Source organism: Hesperophylax consimilis, chromosome 11, assembly GCF_061612785.1.
Source record: "Hesperophylax consimilis isolate HC1 chromosome 11, BYU_Hcon_1.0, whole genome shotgun sequence".
Lineage (NCBI taxonomy): Eukaryota > Metazoa > Arthropoda > Insecta > Trichoptera > Limnephilidae > Hesperophylax > Hesperophylax consimilis.
In genome coordinates, this window is record NC_142846.1 from 29,196,873 (window position 1) to 29,222,804 (window position 25,932).

The 25,932-nt window shown below is 34.8% G+C and overlaps 1 protein-coding gene across 1 annotated transcript; it reads right to left on the bottom strand.

Moving 5' to 3' along the window:
• Positions 1-695: 695 nt before the first annotated feature.
• Positions 696-25,428, bottom strand: in (inturned planar cell polarity protein). Its single transcript, XM_089637123.1, is given in 13 exon segments — positions 696-938; positions 1,224-1,376; positions 2,740-2,922; positions 7,182-7,270; positions 10,591-10,702; positions 12,659-12,941; positions 13,252-13,432; positions 14,858-14,948; positions 15,029-15,303; positions 15,496-16,482; positions 18,261-18,457; positions 23,416-23,591; positions 25,212-25,428. Coding segments are annotated over 13 exon segments (2,988 nt in total). The 5' UTR covers positions 25,367-25,428; the 3' UTR covers positions 696-832.
• Between the last annotated feature and the right edge of the window lie 504 nt (positions 25,429-25,932).

Consider the following 25,932-nt stretch of genomic DNA (forward strand, 5'->3'; position numbering starts at 1 on the left):
CAAACCATGTTACACAAACCTAGCGTAGCCGCTAAACTAATTGAAAACTGGGATGTTTTTCTTGCCTTGACGCGAGCAGGCGGTATAAAAGGGACACTTTCTTTTGAATCACAAACCATGTTACACAAACCTAGCGTAGCCGCTAAACTAATTGAAAACTGGGATGTTTTTCTTGCCTTGACGCGAGCAGGCGCTATAAAAGGGGCACTTTTTTTTGTATTACAAACTTAGCGTAGCCGCTCAACATCGCAGATATAGTTTACTTAAATAAAATTTGAACGTAAAAAAATAAAATCCAGCTAATAAATTTCAATCACAACGCACATAATGCATGCATATTAGGTAAATACTAATTTGACGGAATTTTTTAACATTAAAAAAAACGCCCGCGCGATTGTCTCTAGCTACTTCTAGCCGTTCGTTTTGTCCTATAGTAACAGAAATACCAACAAAACAAAATGACATTTGACAATAAACAAATAAAAGTTTGAAAATGGACGGTCTCGTTTCACAAAACGAAAGCTGATTTTAGTTTTACGTAATTGAAATTTTTATTGCAATATTTTCCACCTCCCCGAAGGTTAAAAGTTTTGTCGTACAGTAATTAAGGTGAATCTAAAGGTTTTATCTAAAAAATATTCATAATAAGCGAGGCCAGCGCGATCGAAATTTTACCGAATTTTTTTCATGTCTCATTTGCAGTATTACATGCCAAACAACGATATTACGATCCTAACAGAATGGGGACGGTACATAACCTCAGATAATTCAACACAATGTCATGGAAATCTAGATATTCTAAAATGAATTACTTATAAATAATAAAGTGTGATTAATAATTCAAGCCAAGTCTGAACGCTATTTCCACAATGTTTTGAGGCACAGAGTCATGACAGCAAACATACACTTCAGAAGATTGCTGGTTCTCAAACAAACGCCTGAAAAAAAAACAAAGAACAATTATTAAGCACAAAAAAATTATTTAAAACAGTGACTATAACTTACAAGATGAAAAATTTCATTTACACATTTCAAATAAAGAATAAAAATAATGTTCTGGTAAAATATATTATGAGTAGGTACAGGATTTGAAGATTGTTTTCATGATTTTCTTACCTCATCATTCCAATTTTGAAAATGGCACTCTTGTAAGTATGTACAAGGAAATTATATTGTTTAGTTGGATACTTTAAACAATAAATTATTAATTATTTACATCTTACCCAATAACCCAATAGCTGAATGAATCCCCCGCTTTCTTGCTGGAAGAAGATTGTCCGAGTAGTCTTGCCGGGACATCAAAGAGAATTCCATGCTCCTTTATCGCCACCAGGGACTTGTTGACGGAACTAGACGGTGACAGCATCTTTTTAAATCTGTAAAATGATTATGAATATCATTTCATGAATTATTTATTCTTAAATACATACAAATCACAAAAGAAGAATAATATAAGTAATATTATTAACAATATAAATTTATTAATTGATTAATCACAAAAGAAGAATAATATAAGTAATATTATTAACAATATAAATTTATTAATTGATTAATCACAAAAGAAGAATAATATAAGTAATATTATTAACAATATAAATTTATTAATTGATTAACACACCATCACACCAAACAACATCCATCACATCATCTTCCCTCCATGCTCCATTCGAAAATGAAACAAGTACCTAACAAAAATCTTGAAGAGCATGACTACAGCTTTAACTCTATATGAACTAGTACATAATAGAAATTATAAAAATTTCAATGGTGTCTTACAAAAATCTTAAAGAGCATGACTACAGCTTTAACTCTATATAAACTAGTAATAGAAATTATAAAAATTTCAATGGTGTGTCTGTGTGATGGGTGAGCAGGTTTTACGAGCGCGCTGCCGGCCGCCGTACAAAGTCATACACGCCCCGAAACCTGATTACCCGTCACCCGGCTACTTTCTCTTTCATTTTACATAGGTAAGTAAATATCAATAGCGCCTTTGAGGTTATTTTTTCACAAAAACGGCGCTATATACATCAGCCAAATATAACTATTATCAATTTATAATTTTTTTTATAAAATCTATTACCGATCAACCATCCCGTCATCAGGGACCGGTTGCAAAAGTATCTGGAAGAAGAAGCGATTCTATGTTCTATGTAGGTCTCCGGTAACTGGAAACTGGAACCACAATGATAGCCTATTTTAGATTTCAGGAATCTACCATCTCTATTAAATAGACAATTTTTGTCTGTTTCGAGAAAGTGATTTGAGACGTGATGCTCGGTCTACAAAATTCGATGTTGATGAAAAAAAAACCAGCTCGCTCTTTTCTTTGAAAGCTCGTGAGCAGGTTTCAATGAGCGGGTCAAAGTCGAGCGGTAAGAACTGGGATTTGCTTTGCTGATTGTGGTGCCAAAATTATTTCATTCATTAATAAATCTATGTTTGAAATGTGTATTTATTTTGTTTAAATTTTTGGCAGATATCGTAATGTTTCAAGTTTACTAACAGTATTCATTCTAAAGGTAAATTTATGATCGTTTCTAAGACAGTATTTGCTTTTGAAATCCAATGATGCTGAGGCAATTTTTTCTTCAGCTTATAGAATTTAGGCTTCACAAATCCTTCGATTATAATATCCCTTGATTTTTCATGGGTCTGCGCTAGTACAAAATAACAACGCGAGCAATAACTACAGCCAAAGCTACGGCTTAGTAAAGATGTATATTTTATTTAAATTACCTGATGGTGTTCTGTAATAGGGTGTGTATTTTCTGACTAGCTTTCCTAAAGTTAGTCAAGATGTGCTTGTATAGTTCACTCTCCGATTGCTTCTGGACGTGAACGGTGGGAGCTAGTAACACTCCTCGCTCACAATCCAGACGGATGAAGTGGAAACAGACATTTTCTTGACCAGCTGTTATTCTGAAAACAAAAAACACAAAACAATTAAAAGATAGACAAACATTCCCGGGTTATAAATAACCTGACAATATTTGAATTCCTCTCATCTACATTCTACATCCATCATTATAAGCGTAAAATGTTGTTTTTCAATGATGGAGGACTTAGCTATCAGAGGATTGTACTGGCGATACCTGGATGGAGGAACCTCATGCATTTGTTCACTTGGCTACTAACCGGATACGGAAATAACATACAATGCGATATGATGACAAGAACATGGTGATTAAAAAATTCCTATTGATAATTTATTTTATTTTATCTATAACTAGTGGACCCCGCAATGCTATTGTCTTTCTCGGGCGTCTCCGACTTCTTTCACCATTCACTACCGTATACCACAATGTTACTGTTAAAAAACTACATTACGAGAGTGGTCTGAAAAGTTTCCGACCTCAACGCAAAGATGGCGGTACTCATCAATAAAAGCTAGTGAATGATTGAATTATTGTTACGTTTCCTCATCCTCATATTCATCATTAGCAGGCTCAGGAACATGATCGTTTACATCGACATTAGTACGGAGTCTGTTGTACTATCTATGTAATTTTTCAGGTATAACTCCCTTGTGACATAGTTTCAGTAGGTCAGTTTTCTTGGCCTGTCTTATCGCCATTATCACAGAGTTGTTTCGAGTCCCGGAAGATAATATGGGAAACATTTTTTATTTGTGAGCCAGGTGAAGTAAGAGAAGATCTTGTAATTAACTTTCTATTACAGAAAACTTTTAAATCTTCTGCAATATGTATGTGATGAAATGTGTCCAACATGTCATAATTAAAGAAGATTTTGTTAGTTTTTCCTTTCACATACCGGATTCTTTTTTATTTTTAACCATTTAATTTGGTTACCTTGGTCGTCGTTTGTTCTGTTTATCATAACCTTGTTAGCGAGGTCTTTCAGATCGATGAAATCGTAACTTTTAAACTCTTTAACTTTGTGTGGGCTGACGGTAACTATTTTCTGGTCATTCCTGCACTTTTTTGTGATCTTGCTCGTTCGAAGATATTAATCCGATCATGCATGGTATACACAGCAGAGTTTTTCTTAACATGTTCTATGCTACTATGCATTGAATCTACTTCCATATTCGTGTGACCAGATTCTAGGCATTTCTGCTCAATTATGTGGTTGTGTTCAATGTGTTGTATGGCTCAAAGTAATATTATTGCTACATATTGGTTCCGGTTCAGCCCTACACAAGTGTCGGAGAACAGGCTTATTTCCCCAATATTGTCTGGCAAGTCATTTTTTAAGTAGTAGTACAGGATAGAGCCTATTTCGTAACTCCTATGCTTTCCATTTATTTAGAACCATGGACAGTAAGCATCATTGGGGGCAGGAGTCTCATATAATCTGAGATTATACACACTCAATTTTCTTACATAGTAGAGAAGACTGACTTTTCTGCTTGGGATTTGTAAAACTGCCTGTAGGTCAAATGTCAGCGATATGAAATTGTTTTTTTTTGTTCAATCTCTCTTTATCATTTTTTCCTTCTCCTTATTGCAAACATCTTTACTGTTCACGTGTTCTTTGTAGTTTTGTCCTAATAGTAGTACAGATTAGGCACTGATACTTCTTTGATACGAAGAAACCTAAATTATAATTTTTAATAAAATAATCATCGGTACGTTATTTCTGTAACAGGCTCGGTAATATCCATTTCTTTGCAATAATCCAACTACAAAGCATGCATTTTACTTATGGAGAGAAAGCTGTCTAAACATTTTTTTTTTTCGACGATTTTCTCACATAGTGAGGCTCCATGCATGGAAATGATTTAATGTGTGATCTCTCATGATCAAAAATGTACATCTTAGTTTTATGTGGAGGCTCTTTTTGGCCTCTCTTGTCATCTTGAGCTTAAATTTCTAGTGCGTTTTTATTCTTCATTGCTAGTTTTGTTACGTCGGGCGATATGCATAGAGTTTTGACGATGAATTTTTGACAAAATGCTATCTTGTCATTCCCTTTAGGGAGAAAACATTTTTTGCATACGATCTTGGTTTTTGGGATCTTACAACCAGAAAGCATTTTGTTTCTTGAAGATGCACATTAGCTAACAAGAAATTTTTCTAGCCTTTCAAGTCAAGCTCCCAGAAGTGTCTGTAAAGTGTAATAAGTGCCTGCCAAAGCAGATGACCTATAGCTTATTTCAATAGTCAATACCAAAACGTCGCTATTATGGTCTGTTAAAATCACTTTTAACAGACTATGCATTTAATGTCTTTACTGTCGGTGTTTTTGTTTTTAGCATCACCAACATGCTCTTTTCAAAAAACGTATTAGACTTTAACTTGTATTAAATGTTAACAACAAACTAATATCACTCATCAGTGTTAAAAATAATACTGGTTATTATTATTTATGGTGTTTTAGATGAAAGTATTTACAGTGAATGTGCATGTAATAAACAAATAAATAATGACAATTGGTGGTGCACAAATCTTTCGCTCGCAATTGTGCGGAGATGGGGGATTGCGAAAAAGAACTTACCAAAGTAACAAACAAATTGAATTGTGACGAAAAATGCAACGAATAATAATGTTACTTTTCGTTTGGCCCGGATTAGCACGAAAGGGGAAGGGTACACCTTTAAGGCTATTCATTTAAAACCTCACGCCCAACTATCAATGTTATTTAACCTTTTGAACGCGTTAATTTGCTCCGTTTTATCTATACCCGTACGCGGTACATATTTTCAAATACCTATGCACGCAATTAAATGTCAAATTATAGCATTCTGGCATGATTTATTGGACTATATAGACAGAACAGATTATTCTCCACAATATGATAACAAATCCTCGTGTGTCAACACTCTTAGATGTTTATAAAAACAAAAACACAAAATTTCATACAAAGACGTACCGTATTTTTGAATGTGGTCCCGCCATTCACTCGGCGTGTGTGTACTTAGGCCACTGCGTTGATAGACACAAGTGGGACACCATGAGCACTTATCATTTTTTGTTATGAAAACTTTTTCTAAAACTGGACACTTAAATTTTATGTCACTTAATATAAAAACAAAATTGAACTAACGCCATCCGTTGACAAAATTGTATACTATGGCACTCGAAGGCGCAAAGAGGCTCACTTGATTATCGATGTTTTTTAATGAAATACAATTTTATTTTCGAGAAATTCTTGTAGATGTCAGCATCGTGATAGTTCTACGAATGTTCAAGCGGGCGGGAAATAAATTTATGTCAAAAGACCGCTGGAATATCGGCATTCAAAGTTTCCATATCAACTGTTGATACAGCCGCGTGTGAGTATGGACTTTTTGCCGTAACAACAGTTGATACGGCCGCGTGCAAAGGGTTAAATGGTTTTATTTGATAAATTATTTTTGGTTAGGCAAAGTAAAACATACAGATTAAACAATTTAAATTATTTCTATAGAAGAGATTTGGAAAATGTTTCAACGGAATGCATTTTTATGAAATGATAGGTTTAAAAGTTTTTAGACGATGCTAACTTCGAAACGAATCATCGGAGGATTTAATGGGTTTTATCGGTCGATAGAGCTAAAAAAACTAGACAAAACTGCATTTTTAACTGATTTTAACAAATTTTGTCATTTTACCTGTTAACCGAGCGGGACGTATAAATACGTCAAACGTAAACAGTATTGTGTAAGGGTAGGACATATGAATACGTCCTTGAAATATTTGTTGCACCCTGAAACGGGCTGGATGTATATTTACGAGCATATTGAGTTTTGAATTTTTACATATTTTAATTTTTTAAACTTAATGTTTCTATTTTATTTGTGTGCTTTTGTTCATTGTTCTGTAATTTTTACCTATTTTATATTTTTTGTAATGTTTATAATTGTTTGTAAAATTTCAATTTTTTTAATTCGATGTTTTCATTTTTATAATGGCCGGGCGTGACGTACTGACACGTCCTAGTGAATGAGTTTGGGCCCGTTATATGCTGCATAATTCAAAACGGAATTCCCCGGTTAACAGGTTAACTGGTTTTATCAGTATACCGAGGATAATTTAGAAGTTCTTCATCAGATGGATGTTATAGTAGAGAAAGGCACAGAAACTCATTGCTTGTTTGTTTTGGGCTGCAGTGCGCAGGGTGAAGATTACCTATTGATAGCTTACCTCCAATTGGAGAGGGCATTAAAGATTCAGAGGAAGGAGAAAATAAGTGTAATAATTACAATACAGCAGTAGTAATATAAATAAATAACTTACTTTGTTGGAAGAACAACATCCATCCTCTCCAGAAGAGATTGACTCAGGTCTGACATATCGTATCCACCTCCGCTGTATTGACTGTTCGCCTAAAAATAAAAATACCAAATAATCTTATACAATACTAGTGGACTCCGCAATGCTTCGCTATTGCCAATGTCTTTTTCGTGCATCTCCGACTTCTTCCACCATTCACTACTGTATCCCACATTGTTACTGTTAAAAAACTACATTACATTGACTTAAATACGACTCCTTATCTCATTCCAGTGCAGAGATATTTCTGTAATATTCCTCTTCTAACTTCTAGACTTCTTCTAACATTCAAACCACTTTTTAAACACTCCTGGCACTAATAAAAACAAACTTCGAAATTTTCAGCAATATCGGTCAACTAATTTTCAAGTTTTGCGAGCACAAACATACGCAGGCAAAATTTTTATGTATTAACCTGTCTGGTAGTATGACCGTACAGGTACGGCGAGACAAAAATAGTTCGTAAGGAATATGACCGTACCCGTACGATAGCGCATAAAATTAATTAATTATTGAATTTCTTCCGGAGAACCGAAAGTTACTGCCATCTAGGGACAATTTGTCATAACTTGCAAAAGTTTTTAGCGACTAAGCTATATTACCAACGGAGTTATTCACAATTTAAATATTCCGTGACGTCACCGTCTGGCAGTTGGTGGTAAACAACATTTTTATTGCGAGCGACGTCTTGTGTGAAGTGAATTTGTGGTTTTTGTCTGTTTTTACACTGAATAACTTAATCATCTTGCATTAAAAATTACCTCACGTGTTTGGATGTGAATATTTGTTACATATATTGTACCGATAGTGTTTGTTTTCAGTTTGAATACAGTTTTTGACAGTTTGAACAAAATTCAATAGTGTTAGGACGGGTTGTTTCGGAGAATTTGAACAATTCATCAAATTTCAACGTTCATTTTCAAGTACTGTGAAAGATTTTTTCAAGTTTTGTTTTTATTTCAGTTTTGTCAAGCAACTAGCCTATAATGATATAATAACAGAACTTGAATTGGACTTTCACAGAACCCGAAAATGAACGTTGAAATTTGATGAATTGTTCAAATTCTCCGAAACAACCCGTCCTAAATCTTAGTGCTGTGAACATTATTATTATATTTGAAATATCATTTGTTATACTGTTATTATCATTGACATGTTATTATTTTAGGTTATTCATAATTTGGAGAGTGTTTTACTGTGATTTGACTTTGTGTTTCGTATTGATAACTTGTTCAATTTATATATTTTACGTTTATTTTTATAAAAAATAGTTAACCCTTTGAATGAACAAGACATTGCTGATATTTTAATCTAAAGTGAAGATGAAGATGTTTACGAGGATCTTCATGATTTGCCAATACATTCGGATAGCTCATCCGACGAATCTGATACGTCTGATGAGGATGAAACTCTCCCTAGTTGTTCAACATCCAAAAAGAGAAAAGTTGATCATCGTAAATGGGATCAGTGTAAGTTTACCCCCATTATTCATGAATTCGATTTAACTAACTCAGGTATAAGAGCAAATATATAGTTAGTGAAAATTCATTGGAAATAGACTTTTTTGAGTTATTCTTCACACTTGATATAGTAAAAATAATTGTCATCAAAAATTTCTTTGACATTTCTTTAATGTCAAAGAAATTTTTAATAATAATTATTATTTTTTTAAATAATAATATTTGACAAGTCTAAAATGATGAAGTGGAAAGACACCACGGAGGCTGAAATATATCCATTTTTAGCCACGATTATGCTTATGGGACTTGTGGGAAAAAAACTCGCTGAAGAAATACTGGACAAGTAATCCAATAATTGAAACACCTTTTTTCAAAGTATTATTTTCGCAAGATAGATTTTTTTCTCTTCATTTTTCTGATAATGATACTACGGCAACCGATAAATTATTGACTTCATATACATTGTGTATGTATATCCCTATTTTGAATTTTTATAATGAAAATACAATAATAATAATAATAATAATTGGATGACTTGTATAGCGCCGTTTTTGTGCAAAATCACCTCAAGGGCGCTGTACAAACTTATAATACATTTCTACAGTGATCTATGTTATTACTTAACTATTTATGGAGAAAATATACAGTACAATACTTACCTGGTAGGTCACTTGAGATTAACACTTAATTAACATTATCTAATTGTTTATTGGCGAAATTTAGATACAGGATTTAGGACTTAATTGAAAAATTGAATATAACTGGACTTTCTCTTAGGAATGGCATATTTAATTTAAGAGTACGACAGCTTAAAAAGGTAAGTTTTTAGTTAGTGTTAGTGTATATAATAATACGTATATGTAAGTGCGTGAAAAAAGTTGTTCTTCCCCCCTTTATCCCCTTGGCATCATTCAAATTGTGGTAAGTGAATATGATTTTTATTAAGTAAAAACCAAAATCTGCTCCGATTTCGATGGTTGGCGCTTTCTGCAAAAATGTTTTTATTTTTTCCTTCTAAATAGCTTAGTATTTGTTTTTTCGTGCTAGTTTCTAAGTAATTTTTTTTTTGTACTCTACGAGGTGGCATTTAATTTTTTCTATATTTTGATTATTGAAAAAACTCCCTCCAGCGGTACTGTTTTCTTTCCAGAAACTCACTACCGGACAGGTTAAGATGATCAATAATTATTTAACAGCTTAACCTTTTGAACGCGTTAATTTGCTCCGTTTTATCTATACCCGTACGCGGTACATATTTTCAAATACCTATGCACGCAATTAAATGTCAAATTATAGCATTCTGGCATGATTTATTGGACTATATAGACAGAACAGATTATTCTCCACAATATGATAACAAATCCTCGTGTGTCAACACTCTTGGATGTTTATAAAAACAAAAACATAAAATTTCATACAAAGACGTACCGTATCTTTTGAATGTGGTCCCGCCATTCGCTCGGCGTGTGTGTAATTAGGCCACTGCGTTGATAGACACAAGTGGAACACCATGAGCACTTATCATTTTTTGTTATGAAAACTTTTTCTAAAACTGGACACGTAAATTTTATGTCACAAAATAATAACAAAATTGAACTAACGCCATCCGTTGACAAAATTGTAAACTATGGCACTCGAAGGCGCGAAGAGGCTCACTTGATTATCGATGTTTTTAAATGAAACACAAATTTATTTTCGAGAAATTCTTGTAGATGTCAGCATCGTGATAGTTCTACAAATGTTCAAGCGAGCGGGAAATAAATTTATGTCAAAAGACCGCTGGAATATCGGCATTCAAAGTTTCCGTATCAACTGTTGATACGGCCGCGTGTGAGTATGGACTTTTTGCCGTAACAACAGTTGATACGGCCGCGTGCATAGAGTTAATTAGGTATGAACCAGTTAATATTTACCTCGCAGCCATCCCATTCTGCATCAGAATCTGAAGATAATGAGTTTATGTTTTGTCTTTGTTCCCTTTCTCTTGCAATTCGTCTTCCTTCTACTCTTTCTTCACTTATTTCACTGAAAATAAATTACATTTTAAACATATTTTAAAACTGTGTTAGTGGATTTAAAGAGTGTAAATGGCTTTTTGATATATTATGTAGGTACTCACGTGATTTTTCCAATCATCTGAGAGCAAAAGATAAAAGAAAACAAAATAATTTAATGTTCATATGTATACCAGCTGACATGTACCCGGTGTTGATCGGAGACTTTTCTCTACTTTCTATAAATATAATATGCATATATATTTACATATACTTTCTGGAAGAAATTCTCTAAATGATAATGAAAACCCCATCAAAATCCGTTGTGTAGTTTAGAAGAACTAAGCGCACAACAGACAGACGCGTACAGCGACTTTGTTTTATACTATTTAGAGATTATATCTATCTAGGGTAAAACTGTCCTAAACGACACATTTTCTTCATATTCGGGTTCATTATACACGGTGTCCGGAAACTCGTAGTACAAGCGGGAAACTGGAGAATCTACACCACATGGGGAACCCAAAAAAACATAAAGTTTTTTCTCATCTCAGAAGCCTAATGTTTTTTTTGATTTGAGCATTTTCAAAAAAAAAAAAAAAAAACCAAAAAAAAATATTTTTCGGTTATTTTAGGGTTAAAGTTTTTTCTTGTGTTTAGGGTTGAATAACAGATGTTTTAACCCTGCAGAGCAGAAATATTTTATGATTACACCGGGTTAAATGAAGGGTGATTTCAAAATAATGCTTCAAATCCGAGTTTCTTCATTTGTTTTACTTTCAAATAGTTTTAATTAGTTGGGTACTTTGATCTTCAGTAATAATTTATAAGAATTTGATTAAAAAAAAAAAAAAAAAAAATCAACTTCAAACTCGATTTACTCGATAACGAAAGCTCAAATAAAAAAAATATATACTACAAAATCGACTCCAAATGTGATGTAGATTCACCAGTTTCCCGCTTGTACTACAAGTTTCCGGACACCCTGTATATACAGGGTGTAACAGTACGTACCTGAAGGATTTTAACTAGCAATTCCTGAACATATTTGGAGTAAAATATGTCATTTTGCTGCCCGATGATATTTCTTTTCAATAAAAAAAAAAGTTACAATCCAAGTCGCCACTACCTACAGATATCCACAACTACCAATTCACAAAAATATTATATTTCTAATTTCTACCTTTCTTTTTAGTGTAAAACTACCCTATGTAGGTTGTTGGTACGGTTTTACATTCAAAATTGTCATTGGTTCTCGCTCGATTATAGTCACCTATTTATTTTATGTATAAGTTATTGTTGAAATTGGGCATGTAAAACAATCCCAAACTTCAATGTCGGTTAGGTTTGTGCCACACTAAAAAAAGTCAGTGAGTCCTAAATGCCACTTTTTAGTATACTGATAAAATAAGTATACAAATATATTTTGACACATGACAATACGAGAAGAAATTTTTTAAATTATGTACATGTAAACTCTCCTTCTAGTCCACGGCCGGTCCTGTGCCGGTGCAATTGAAGCAATCCACTCTGGATGCAGACTTGCCAAGGCGCCAAGTAATGCCGAACACCCAACACAGCACCCTTGAGGTTTTTAATAGCACCAGGTGCCGTTTGGCTCAGGGCCGGCCCTGCTCTGGTCACACTTTCACTTTTTGTCATTTAGGATAGTTTTATACTAGATAGACGATAATATGTCCTCTTAATTCTGTTTTCATACTAGTGCCACAGTTATATGTGTTAACAATTTTCACTACATTATGCATTGGAAAATTTCTAGAATGGATAATTCCAATGCAATTGTTGACTGTATAAAAACAGAATTGACTGTGTATATATACAGAGAAATGGCAATTCTTGCATTTATCAATCAATGATTTTTTTGACTTAGAATGAACCTACTTTCTGTTCATTATTATACTGAACCCCTGCTTTGTTTGGTAATGAAAAAAATCACCGAATATCAACAAATTCAGATAATATTCACCTAGTACTTTTCTGACTGCCTGAATCCTCAGAATAATTGGTATCTAAATTGGACATGGAGTTTGCATTGGTCCCGTGAGATTTGGTCCACTGGCCACCCCCGCTGACGTTGCTCTGCGACTGTGTGGATGAAGAGGTGGTGTTGAAGGAGTCATCGGGGCCTGGAGGGGCAGTGGTGTTGATGTGCTCGTTGGAGTGGTGTCGGCGCTTTAGTATGGACTGGATTTCTGGACTTTTTTTGGAGATGGGTGATGGGGCTTTCTTGGCGAAGGCGGCTGCAAAACCTAGAAATAGTCATAATAAGAACTTTAAAATATTTATTCACGCAACTGATCAATGAACTCTGACCGCGTAGAAGATACAATATGACGATGATACTAACTGACAATGATACTAACTGACAATGATTAAATATTATTGTTGATTCAAAGACAGCATACACAGCTTTCGCAAACACTCAGACTTAGACCTTGGGCCCATTATGCAATTTCTCATGTTTTTGGGTGTTTAAAATGTTTCGTTCTTTCTATCAAGACATTGGCAAAACGGATGAATCAAATTTTTGTTTATAAATTTCCCGAATAATTGTATTACCTGAGTCCTTGCCGCTCTTGGCCTTGGGAAGCAGTTGCTCCGGCTGCGTGAGAACCTGGGGCCGGGCGTTGCAAGGGAACCACTGCTGCAAAAATTTTTCCAGTCCCACGTCAATCAGCAGGTCCAGGCAGCTCTCGCACTCCTCCACATAGAATGGTTCTGGCTGGATGGTACCTACTGCCTGGAAACAGCAAATAAATACATGAATATTAATTATAGAAACCAGTTAATAGATAGTCAAATTGAAATGATCTCTTTAAAAATTCTATTTTTCTCCCAGTTCTGTTTGTAAGGAACATTTAATATAATCCAATATCTTTGAAGCGATCAGAAGCTAATGAAAAGCAGATGAAGACATCATTAAATACAATAAAAGATTAATTTCACAGTGCATTAAACACAACAATCACAACGCTGTTAACAGCATTTTGCCAAAAGTATTTAAAATCAATAAAAAAGGGTTCGAGTCCCGTTGGCGTCATGTATTTTTTATCAGAAGATTTTTCAATGTGGATGAGTGTTTCAGGCGAACAATTATTGCTTATAAAAATAATTGTTATCCTTTGTGCTATGCATAAATAAAATCTTGTCTTAAAAACATTAATTTATCAAAAAAATAATAATTAATATTTGACAAGTTCAAGTATTTCACCTAAAAATGTAGACAATTTGTCTCAACGCCATCTAGTGAGAGATTTAGCACTTACAATGCCTTTCTCATATAAAATAAAGTTGGTTGTTCTCAGGTGAAAAAAATGTAACAAGCAGTAATTGTTGAATGAAACACTAGCATATATTGAATAATTTCGCGGGTAAGAGATAAGCCTCCATAGCTCAGTGGTCAGAGCTTTCGACCGGAAATCGAAGGGACACGGGTTCGAGTCCCGTTGGCGTCATGTTTTTTTTTTTTTTTTTTACAGTATTACCGCACAAGAGTCCCAACTGCTCCCGTCTGGAGCCAGTGAGACTATGGCATCCCCAATTGGGGTATGTTGTGAGGCTGAGGGTATTGGGGAGGGGAGGGAGATGGGGAAGAGGAAGGTGGGGAAGTACCTGGCTATTCAGATCTGGTCACCAAACACGGCTAAAGCCATTTCAAGCAACGTTTCAATTCTGAATGGTGGTCTTACACCAGGGCGATACTGAGAGTATCTTCCACTCTGGAACGTGCCGCAAATATACTATATATTATTTTAAATTAATTAATTGTGAAATAACACAAATTAATCAAATAAAATTTATTTGCGCACGCCGGGTTCGAACCCGCGACCTTCGGATCTGTAGTCAAAAGCGTATACCACTAGACCACGCCGGCCGTCAAATGTGTATTTTTTATCAGAAGATTTTTCAATGTGGATGAGTGTTTCAGGCGAACAATTATTGCTTATAAAAATAATTGTTATCCTTTGTGCTATGCATAAATAAAATCTTGTCTTAAAAACATTAATTTATCAAAAAAATAACAAATCTACCCAATTTTCCGTAGTGTCATTTTCTTATGATATATAAAAATAAAAAGATTCACATTTAAAAATAATTTTAAAAAACCTTATAAATTTGAGGTTTATTGAACTATTTTATAAAATCGAATTAGTGTTAATCATACCTTTACTGTTGCCACGCCAGCTTCTAATAATGTAACCAAAAGCATTTTCCCTTTGCCAATTATAACGACAAACCATCGACCCATGGGAAACCTGGAAAGACAATTCATTTACAGAACATATTTCCACAATTTAAATTTAAAATGATTACCAAAAGAATGTTTGCATCGTACTTGTAAATTTCTATTCCATTCCTTCCAGAATTATCTGGCAGTCCTCTATTGCAGCTGCTGACGAATACTTCTTTCCAAACAATCAGGTTCTGCACATTTTCATCTCTAGAGATGGCCAGGAATCCCTGCATCCGAAGGAAGGAATGAACATCGAGCAGGTCGGAGTCCTGGAGGTGGGAGACCAGAAGGTGGCCAGAGTAGTAAAGGCAGGTGCCTATTACGACAAATAGACGCTGGCAGTCGAACGGGTCATCATTCTAGAGTGAACAAAAAAACTAATTACGTATTAAAAAGGTACGCAAATAACAGAGAAAAGAATATTCCTGTAGGAGCAAATAAGTGTGAATTTTGATAAGGAAGTAGGACAGCACAAGAGGGAAAAGGGGTGCGACACTAGAAGATGATTAGCTAACACAGTTTTACAATTATTGTAATCAAAATAATCTTACCCATTCTCTATAATCTGCCGCTTCCAGCTCTGTTAAAGCATCATCAATTTGCAATTGTGCTTCCCATGGCAAGTTAACGCCTTGCGCCATTGGAAGACATTGTTCAAACAAAGGCTGTGATGTGGCTTCACTCAGAAGCCTAATGTTTTCCAAGCGAACTCCATTCTGAGAGTCCCAACCATATCCACAAGTCAATATTTGCGCAAACAGTCTAGAAAAGAGATGGTCCAACTTTTTAACATTCTTCCCACCCTTGAAACATAGGTCCAAGCTTTGATAGCAAAACTCTAGCATTCTGACGAGTTCTTTATTAATATGCTTCAGTTCGAAAAGGTTACATTTCTTATCTGGTAGTGCTAGCAGCAAAAGTTCATTCCCTCTTGAAGTATAGGCGATGTTTACAAATGTGTCTTTGACGAATACCGTTGACGAAGACGGTTTCCATTGCTTTGATATTTCAGGAATAAGATGGTTCAACGTTATGAAGGTGCCGCGGGATGTACAGAGAAAGTTATGCTTTTCGGGTCTCGGATAACAGTACAAGACTCCATCATTTTCTGGACCATTTTCAGACAATCCTTCCGTAGTAAGATACAAAACAGACACGGGCAAATCTCTCAATATTTGAGTAAGAACAATTTCATGCTCATTCGTTGAATCTGTAAGATGCCGAACGAGATCGGAATAAGAATTTTTTGAGCTGCCCAAATCGTCCGGTGAAACTTCAGTAGCTGCCATTCTTTGCAAAACTAATTTTACTAATACCTTTTCTTCGGGATAATTACTGAGGATCTGTTCTATATTATCGGCGGTGACGTCTTGGGCATCAATTTGCTTCAGCCAATCGCCGATTTTAATCTGTCTTTGATTGATAGCTTGACCCTCCGGCAATATGCCGGACACCATGACACGTTTACCGTCATCAAATGTGTTGATTGAAATACCAAATAAGGATTCTATTTGACTGATTCTTCTACCATAGCGAAGTCTATTGGCAAAATCAACCTGCAATAAAAATGAACACCATAATTTTTTTTAAAGAAACTATTCGTAATTAGTAACTATGTGATAAAAGATTACTTAAATAATCTATTTGCAATTACTATGTCAACATAAAATTACTGAAATATTGGGGTACTAATCATAAAATAACGAATAACACAAGAAGTGCCTCGTTTATGTGTTTCGTGATCCAAATTTGCCTATTCCAGGCATAAATTTCCAATACAAAACTGTGTTTACGAAATTTAAATGTCATGGAGATCTAAGATGTCTGGCGGGTGTAAGTGAAACAGAACGATGGGCTATTGGGCTAAATGGAACATTTGTTCCCATTCAAATCTGTATGCAAGATACTTCTAGTGTAATTTTTTATTCCGTGCTACTAATTAATTACATAATAACTAGCAACCTCATATAACCCTTCAGGCTAATTTGTTCGTTTTTGGGAACAACTCATGTGGTTTCATAGAAATCGTTGTATCTCGCTTACTGTTGTGGGGAGAACTATGATCCAAACGGTGTTAGAAAGAGAAAACACCATGCTTTATATTTAAATTTAGATGTTAACCACAGAAGAATCAAAATGTGCACCTTTATGAAACCAAAGGTTCCAAACACAATTTGAAAAAGAATTATGAAACTTTGTAATTACTTTTATTAATTATTTTTATATGAAATAACAAAATAGTGAGATGACAGTAACATTTGTCTAATAAAATGCGTGTGTTTTTGTATATATTTTTCATTACCAGCAATTTTAGTTACAAAAATCCGGTTTTGTTTGTTTTTACAAAAACATCCGGCGATTTTCATTTTTGAAAAATTGAAAAACAGCCTATTTCAATTTATTTTTCACCTCATTACTTCTTGGAAATATTTTCAAAGAAACCAATAGTTATGCTGCACAATTTTTGAACACAGGAAATTTAAAATCAAATTCAGGGACAAAAAGTGGACATCAACTAATGTGAATGAAATAAAAGCATTCATTGCCATCTTAATGGAAATGGGATTCCAATGAGATGAAGTCATATGCGCTCACTGTAAAAAGGGACTACATGAACCGTGCGCGGGAAAACACAATTGTGAAGCGACATAATTTTATATTTTGTGTAGTTGTTATTGTTTATTTTTTTATATTAAAAGCATAACATACCATTCTATACTTGTTTGATTGTAAAAAGAATCATTAAAATTTTTTGACATTTTTATTTAATACCATTACATTACTCACAAAATAAGCATAGCACCAAAACAGTAAATCTTACTTTTTAATAATTAATTTTTATTTCTTTTTCTTTAAAATATATTTTTATTATTCAATTTATTCTGCTTCGAAACTGGAGAGAGCTGGCGCGGGACCGAGATGAGTGGAGGAAGACTCTTGAGGAGGCCAAGACCCACCAGGGGTTGTAGAGCCAAAAGTGATGATGATGATGATTCAATTTATTCTTTATTTTTATGTCTACCTATAATACCTTTTTTCCGTAATATGTCCTTTTCCCTTACGTTTGTTTCTACAAAATAATATTCTCCTAGTTCTTAAATTATAATCTAAATCATGAACGAATACCATAACACGAGCTAGTATGGTAGTTTTGAAAATTACAAAAATTGTAATTTTTTAAAATGATTTTTTTAATCCTTTAGAGGTTAGATCCTAAATGGATGAATTCAAAGTTTCACCTCTAGGAAACTTTAATGAGTTTTTGCAACCTGAGCTTACATTGGTGAAAAAAAGGTGTATTTTTCTTATAAGATAAATAAAATTGTGACAATACCTCCATAACTAGCTCCTTGACCTCCCCGTCCTGGCTTTCTATGAAAGTGACCTTCCCAGCCGAGCTGGTCATGTCCGCATTGGAGCTCTGGCTCTTGGCCGTCTGGTGCTCCGCATTCTGCACGGGCTTCGACTCCTTGCCGGATTTAGACTTTCCCCTCGTGCTGTTGCGCCGTTTCAAGAGTTTCAATAATTTACCTGCAACAAAGTTTTTTTTAATGTGAGTACTGTACAAGAGTCCCCACTGCTCCTAACCGTAAGGAGCCAGTGAGACTATGGCATCCCCAATGTATGTTGTGAAGCTGAACGTAGTGGAGGGGAAGGAGATGGGGAAGTACCTGGTTATTCCGATCTAGTCACCAAACTAGGCTAACCATTTCAAGTAAAGATTTGATTCTGAATGATGGTGTTTCTGCTATCGTGGTACGAGAACACGCCGTCAGATGGAATGCAGGAAAACACTTCTTCTTCTTGACATATAAATTTATTAATTCACAATATAATTGCAGAGGATCTTATTTTCCTCTGCTAAAACTTAAACTGAAAGAAATAAAGGTCTAGTTTCCTCTATTCTTCAGTTTTCCCTAGGTTTACATAAACCTAGTAATTATCTCACGACTGACTGCCTAGGTACGCATGTACCTACCAGTTATAGCAACACTGCAATACTGACTTTTTTTCTGGGAGGTATCTGTATTTAAGCTAAATTCTTGAAGGACATATTACAAAAATAAAGTTGTTCCACCCGCTCGTCGGAAAACAACATTCTTAAACATAAAATAAAATGCACTTAACTATTCTTAATGATACAAACGTGACTTAAACAATACAAATATTTTAAAGGGATTATTTTAAGGGACATGAAACTTTATTTGGGGTTTTTATTACTATGGGACAGGGGTGGGAAAGGTATTGGCAAATATTTTTAGGCATAATGGTTTAACTAGGGTGATCATAAAATATAAAGCGAACAGCCCTATTTGAAAGCTGCCGCCGCTTGCAGTAAAATGTCACTAATTCTTAAATCATAAATGATACACAAACAAGACAATATCTTTATAAAAATACCAGGCCAATGAATTGTTTTATTGTAGGGTCGAATCTGCAAATGTGGGAAGCTACACTATCTTTAAAAATACGAATTGTGAGAACTGGCCAGAAGGTTAAATTTTACTGAGCAATATGTAATAGTCGCATTCTGGAAGATACATACCTCCTCCCGTGAAGATACTTCACAAAATAGGCAAAGAATGCGACTGTTATCTTTATTAGGTACCTACTGCTTGTCTACAAAAATTACCAGTTAAATTTATTAAAATTACTAAAATAAAAATATTTATGCTACTCTTAAAACTAAAAATTCCGTGGAATATGTAAATCTTATGACTAAAATCGTGTAGTAGGTAATGTCTTAAAACTAGAAATCCCGTAAAATGTATATCTTATGACTAAATATCGTGTAGTAGGTAATGTCTTAAAACTAGAAATCCCGTAAAAATGTATATCTTATGACTAAATGGTTGTAGTAGGTAATGTCTTAAAACTAGAAATTCCGTAAAAAATGTAAATCTTATGACTAAAAATTGTGTAGTAGGTAATGTATTAAAACTAGAAATTCCGTAAAAAATGTATATCTTACTGACTGACTAAATGGTTGTAGTAGGTAATTTCGCATTCACCTCCACCCTTAAACCCGCCTTGAGCATGTATGTATGTAATATTTTGTATTAATTTCTTCGCACTTTCTACTGAATTTACACTATCTAAATAGTCGTTCATGTAATGTTTTGTTTTTATTGCTTCGAAGGCCTGGGGATACTGAGATAAAAATTGATCCGCGTTTTTATTTTTTACGAATTGCGCCGAACAAGGTGATGATTTTGCGCCAAAAATTATAAGAAGGGAAGAAACCGCGTCACGCGCCTCTCCTTTTAACGCTTTTTGTAATGTATATAAATTTTTGCTGTCAGATACTTTTAAGAAGTCTGTGGTATGATGGAATATTAATTTGAACGCAATCCATTCAATTGGATTGCCGTTAAATGTAGGAAGATCATTAACTTTGGGCCTGGTATTATATAAAGATATTGCCTTACCAATTGATTCCGCGAGACGTTCTTCAGTTATAGCAGGTGTTGGTCCCTGGAATCGGCCCTGCGACTCTGGCCACTGTTGCCCGTCGCGTTGCTCTGCTAAGTTGAATGGCTGCACTGATGTAGGCAGCTCCCAGCAGCTACTGCTTGGCTGCTGATGCTGCGTCAACTGCAGCTGAAGAGATTGCCCTACCAAGGGCTGCTGATGTGATGTTCCTCTGGGTGGGAGTACCTCATACCGCCCGCCCTGCTGCTGCTGCTCCAACCGCTGTTCCAATTGCAGCGGATGAGCCCGCTCTACCCGAGGTTCCATTTGCGACGGGAGAGTCTGCCCTGCCAAGGGCTGCTGCTCTGAGGATCTTTTTGGTGGGAGTAATGCGTACCGCCCACCCTTGTGCTGCTCCAACCGCTGTTCCAATTGCAGCGGATGAGCCTGCTCTACCCGAGGTTCCATTTGCGACGGGAGAGTCTGCCCTGCCAAGGGCTGTTGCTGTGCAGTTCTTGTGGGCGGTTGTAGTGATAACCGCCCATCATGGAGCAGTTCCTGTTGCTGCTCCATTTGAACTCGACGAGGCTGTTCATCGTGATCTCCAAGTTCTGATGATGAACTGTGATGTGACTGGTCCACCCAGTCATTGACTCTATCCTCGAGAGTCCGTTGCGAAGTCCTTGATGCAGCTTCTAAAACGAGCGCCGCATGTTGCTCCTCTGCTTCCAAGACTGACATTGCTGCAGTCATCTTTGCTTCGGAAGCCTTTGCTTCCGCGGCCATCTTTGCTTCAGCCATCTCCGTAAGTAGGCGGGCCTTTTGTCTCGTGATGTGCACCTTGGTTGCTGAAGCTTTTATTTGAGCCTCCATCCAGCTCCTGCTAGTTCCCGCCTTGCTGCCGAAGACAGATGACGTCTTTGAGTGTTGTCCCGCTTCCATGATGCTGCTGTTCCCGATCCGGCTCGAAGGACCATATGTTTCTGCTATCGTGGTACGAGAACACGCCGTCAGATGGAATGCAGGAAAACACTTCTTCTTCTTGACATATAAATTTATTAATTCACAATATAATTGCAGAGGATCTTATTTTCCTCTGCTAAAACTTAAACTGAAAGAAATAAAGGTCTAGTTTCCTCTATTCTTCAGTTTTCCCTAGGTTTACATAAACCTAGTAATTATCTCACGACTGACTGCCTAGGTACGCATGTACCTACCAGTTATAGCAACACTGCAATACTGACTTTTTTTCTGGGAGGTATCTGTATTTAAGCTAAATTCTTGAAGGACATATTACAAAAATAAAGTTGTTCCACCCGCTCGTCGGAAAACAACATTCTTAAACATAAAATAAAATGCACTTAACTATTCTTAATGATACAAACGTGACTTAAACAATACAAATATTTTAAAGGGATTATTTTAAGGGACATGAAACTTTATTTGGGGTTTTTATTACTATGGGACAGGGGTGGGAAAGGTATTGGCAAATATTTTTAGGCATAATGGTTTAACTAGGGTGATCATAAAATATAAAGCGAACAGCCCTATTTGAAAGCTGCCGCCGCTTGCAGTAAAATGTCACTAATTCTTAAATCATAAATGATACACAAACAAGACAATATCTTTATAAAAATACCAGGCCAATGAATTGTTTTATTGTAGGGTCGAATCTGCAAATGTGGGAAGCTACACTATCTTTAAAAATACGAATTGTGAGAACTGGCCAGAAGGTTAAATTTTACTGAGCAATATGTAATAGTCGCATTCTGGAAGATACAGATGGTCTTTCACCAGGGCAATACTGACAGTATCAATTACTTTGGAACATGCCTCAAATATTTTATATATTATTATTAGTAAATATATATTTTTTAAATAATTGTTAAATGGCAAAAAATTTAAAAAAATTCCTGCGCACACCGGATTCATAGACAAGGATTGTAACCACTCAAGGAGGTTGTATGAGATGCGCCGATCAATTTTTTTCAACAGACTGACGCTTACTTCATTTCACTCAACCGCTTATCAATGACTAGATATTAATTCATCCTATATTATTTTGTTAGTATAATTTCTTACTGGTAAAGGAAGTATTAGATATTCCTATATTTCTCCTTTAACCTAGCGGGAGGTAGAAATGATATCCTTTTTAAATACATCTATTTAAATTTAGATTTTGTTTTAGTGAATGAATGAACGCAAGTGGGAATTAACTCACTTCCCCACATTCAATCGGGCTGAAACTCGACAGATAGACTCGTTGTCGATGACAATGCATTCTATCAAATTTTGGTGGCAATCACGCATACACATGCGGACATACATGTATTTCTCAGAAATTGGATGATACAGCAGTTAATATACCAAATAAATGTTGGTCCTACCCAATTTGGATCTGGTGCAGTTAACTCCAAACCTCATCTTATAAAAATTAGTTTATCGTTAAAAATAATAAAATTTATGAGTTGATTTTTTTCAGATGAACTTGTCGAATTCTGCCTCTCGCTTAATACGCAAAAAAATAAATAAATAGCACTTGGTTTCAACTTAATTACTTACTAAAAGAAACAAATATTTATGTCAGGGGAGATGGTAAAAGATGCGTTAAAGTTCCATTTTTTCTCAAAGTTAAGTTTGAAGGTTAGGAATTACAAATAAATTATTAAAATACAAACTGACAACCTAAAAACTTAATTTGGGCGTGTTTACAACTCCCCTGACTTAAATGTGGTCTGCATTGGATGTTTATGTTGAAATCAAGTGTTGTTTTTTTAAAGAGCCCTTTGCATGGGGTGGAATTCAACAACTTTACCTTTTAATTCTAAAGAATCTCTAATGGATAAACAACAAAATATGTATAGCACAATTCAAATTGACCAAACGGTCCCATATTTTTAAAATATGATAGTTATTTAAGAAATTTTCACTGTAAAAAGAAACATTCATTGTAAACTATTAACTCCCATCTATGTATTGTAAGTTCCTCTCGTGCTACAATGAGTTTTGTAACTCATTGGGATTGCTCTAGCAAGAAGTAAAAATAATTTTTTTTTTTTTAAATTAAATATAAAAACCTCTAGAACTTCTGCGAACCGACTGCCGGGTGAATCCTCCTCTCTCCACAATACCCAAACTACTTGGATCTGGCTTGGGTTGGAGATTAGCTTTGCAAGAACCTTTCTTCAAGTCACATACGATATACACCAGCTCTCCATCGTCCTGGACACAGGGATCCCATTCTGGAACCGAACTGAATATTATAAGTTGATTTTAGTTATCAAAGAAAGCAGATAATTTATTACATAAAAAAAACTACTGTCAATGTCATCTTCAACAGAAAGGGAAATAAAAAGAGTGCAGTGGGGGTTTTCTAAAGAAATACAATAATAATCAATTGTTGAAGAAATACAATAATAATCATCGTAATATTAATTAATATTACTTATTACTAGATACACCCATTCATAGCATTAACGATATTTTAGCGAATTAAAGCGATAAATGGTGTTATATACATTAGGGATATCCTTCAACTGCAGACCCTGTACAAATCACAAGTGCGCCCCACAGTTGAATTTGGTAGGAGCAATGGTCTGGAGCCCCAAAACACTATGTGCAGAAACGAGGGGTCCGTTTTGCAATCGCTAGAGGATAGGCATTAGGTGGGAATGCGGTTCAATGGAAAATGCTCTGAGGAATTAGCGTCTGCGATCCCTTTGGCATCGGTGCGCAGTTGGAAAACACGCCAAATATGTGCCCAACATTTGTACACGGTTGAAACTTGTGTCGCTATATAATATTTCATTAAAAAATACACTTGATATCACGCAACCTCCAGACTGAAAGGCTGATATATTTTTATGCGCAAAATGGTTTATTTAGATATTCTCCGCAGTAAAAACTAATTTCGTTAGAAAATAATAGGGTATTCAGAATTTGTTCAGACCAGACCTCTCATTGTTTGGACTAGCCACCTGCAAGCACTACACTGTGATTAAAACAAATTTAACCCATTAAATAATGATAATTTAATTGTTTTGCCTTTAATAATGAGTGGCTCTGGAATTTTTTACAAAAAAAAACTTATTAAAATCATTCTAAAAAAAATACACATGAGTTCCCTATGCTAGAAATTTTTCGAAAATTTAATGTCCCTTTAGATACAAAAATATGCAAACAACATGCAAATCTTCAGAACATTAAAAAAATTCACCCATTGGTTTCGGTCAGCAATAGATTCAAAACAAAGAGATTAATATCCATCCCAATGTTGAGAACCACTACGGCTCGACATCATTATCATTTTGTCGGTATAAAAGACTACAATAAATTATTATCTCATAACAAGTTTAAACTAAAAGATGAATTGAGTGTGAACATTTACTTTCATAATACAATTTATTGATATATTGTTACATGTGTGTCTTTATATATTTCATTTAAGATAATTTATCGCTAAATTGCTATCTGCATGCCTTATTATTTCATTTATGTCCGTTAACATTTTTATTACATTTTATTATATACGCTTAAATTTTAATTTTAATGGCACTACTCCCCATCTCAAACAAGAATAGATTTCTCAACTGATATGGGTAGTTGTAAGTAAAAATTCTTAGGTAAAAATTTGGGTAAATTTTTACCTAATCGCCTAAAATCGATTTACTAAAATTACTAAAATCGATTATGAATAAATAAAAATAAATCAATAATATACATTTAACGCAAGTAAACGGAAACAACAGATTTAAGAATTAATATAGGCAATTCAAGACACCATTATTAGACCAAAATTAATTAAATAAATAAACTTAAAGAAATTTCACTACTTGAAAGAAAAGTAATTGGATAGGTTATTGTTATTACAAACCTTTCTGAATCAGAATAATAAGAACTCGACGAACCACCAGACCAATTATCATCGTCAGAACTAGAGCCTGAGCTTACATTTCCTCGATCTCGGAACCTGTTGGCCTCGGGTGGATTATTATTCAACAACAAAGGTTTTCTCTCCTGATTGTCCATTTGTGTATATTAAAAGCTCAAATCTGTGTTATAAATTATAAAATAAAACATATTCAATTAAAAAATGGAACACGTATCAGCAAAATAAAACTTAAACAAAGTTTTAAAACCGGTTGCGTTTCAAATCAGCGATTTGCTTTTGATTTGTTTGACATTTCATTATAGCCATAGAATCATCATAAAATTGCATAGAATTTAGAGTTCGACAATCTTTAACCATAGATTAGCGATGGGCACAATCGATAGTCCACTTGATCTTTTCGAAATATTTCGATTCATTATCGTGGACGAATAGATTTTGTCAAAAATCATCACACAGTCTGAGACAATTGTTTTGAAAATCATTAGAAACATTCATTGATCGGAATTCATCGATATAAAAATCACTCACATCAACGGTCAGAATTCACTCGAAAACGTAAATCGATTCCCAACTCCGAGAAACGTCAAAAATATTCCTGATGACTGGACAAACGAAATATTATTCCCGCGGTACATTGTGTTACGTACTACCTAATATGATTTGATATCCTCTGGAAACTGGGATAACGCAATTATTCTTTGCT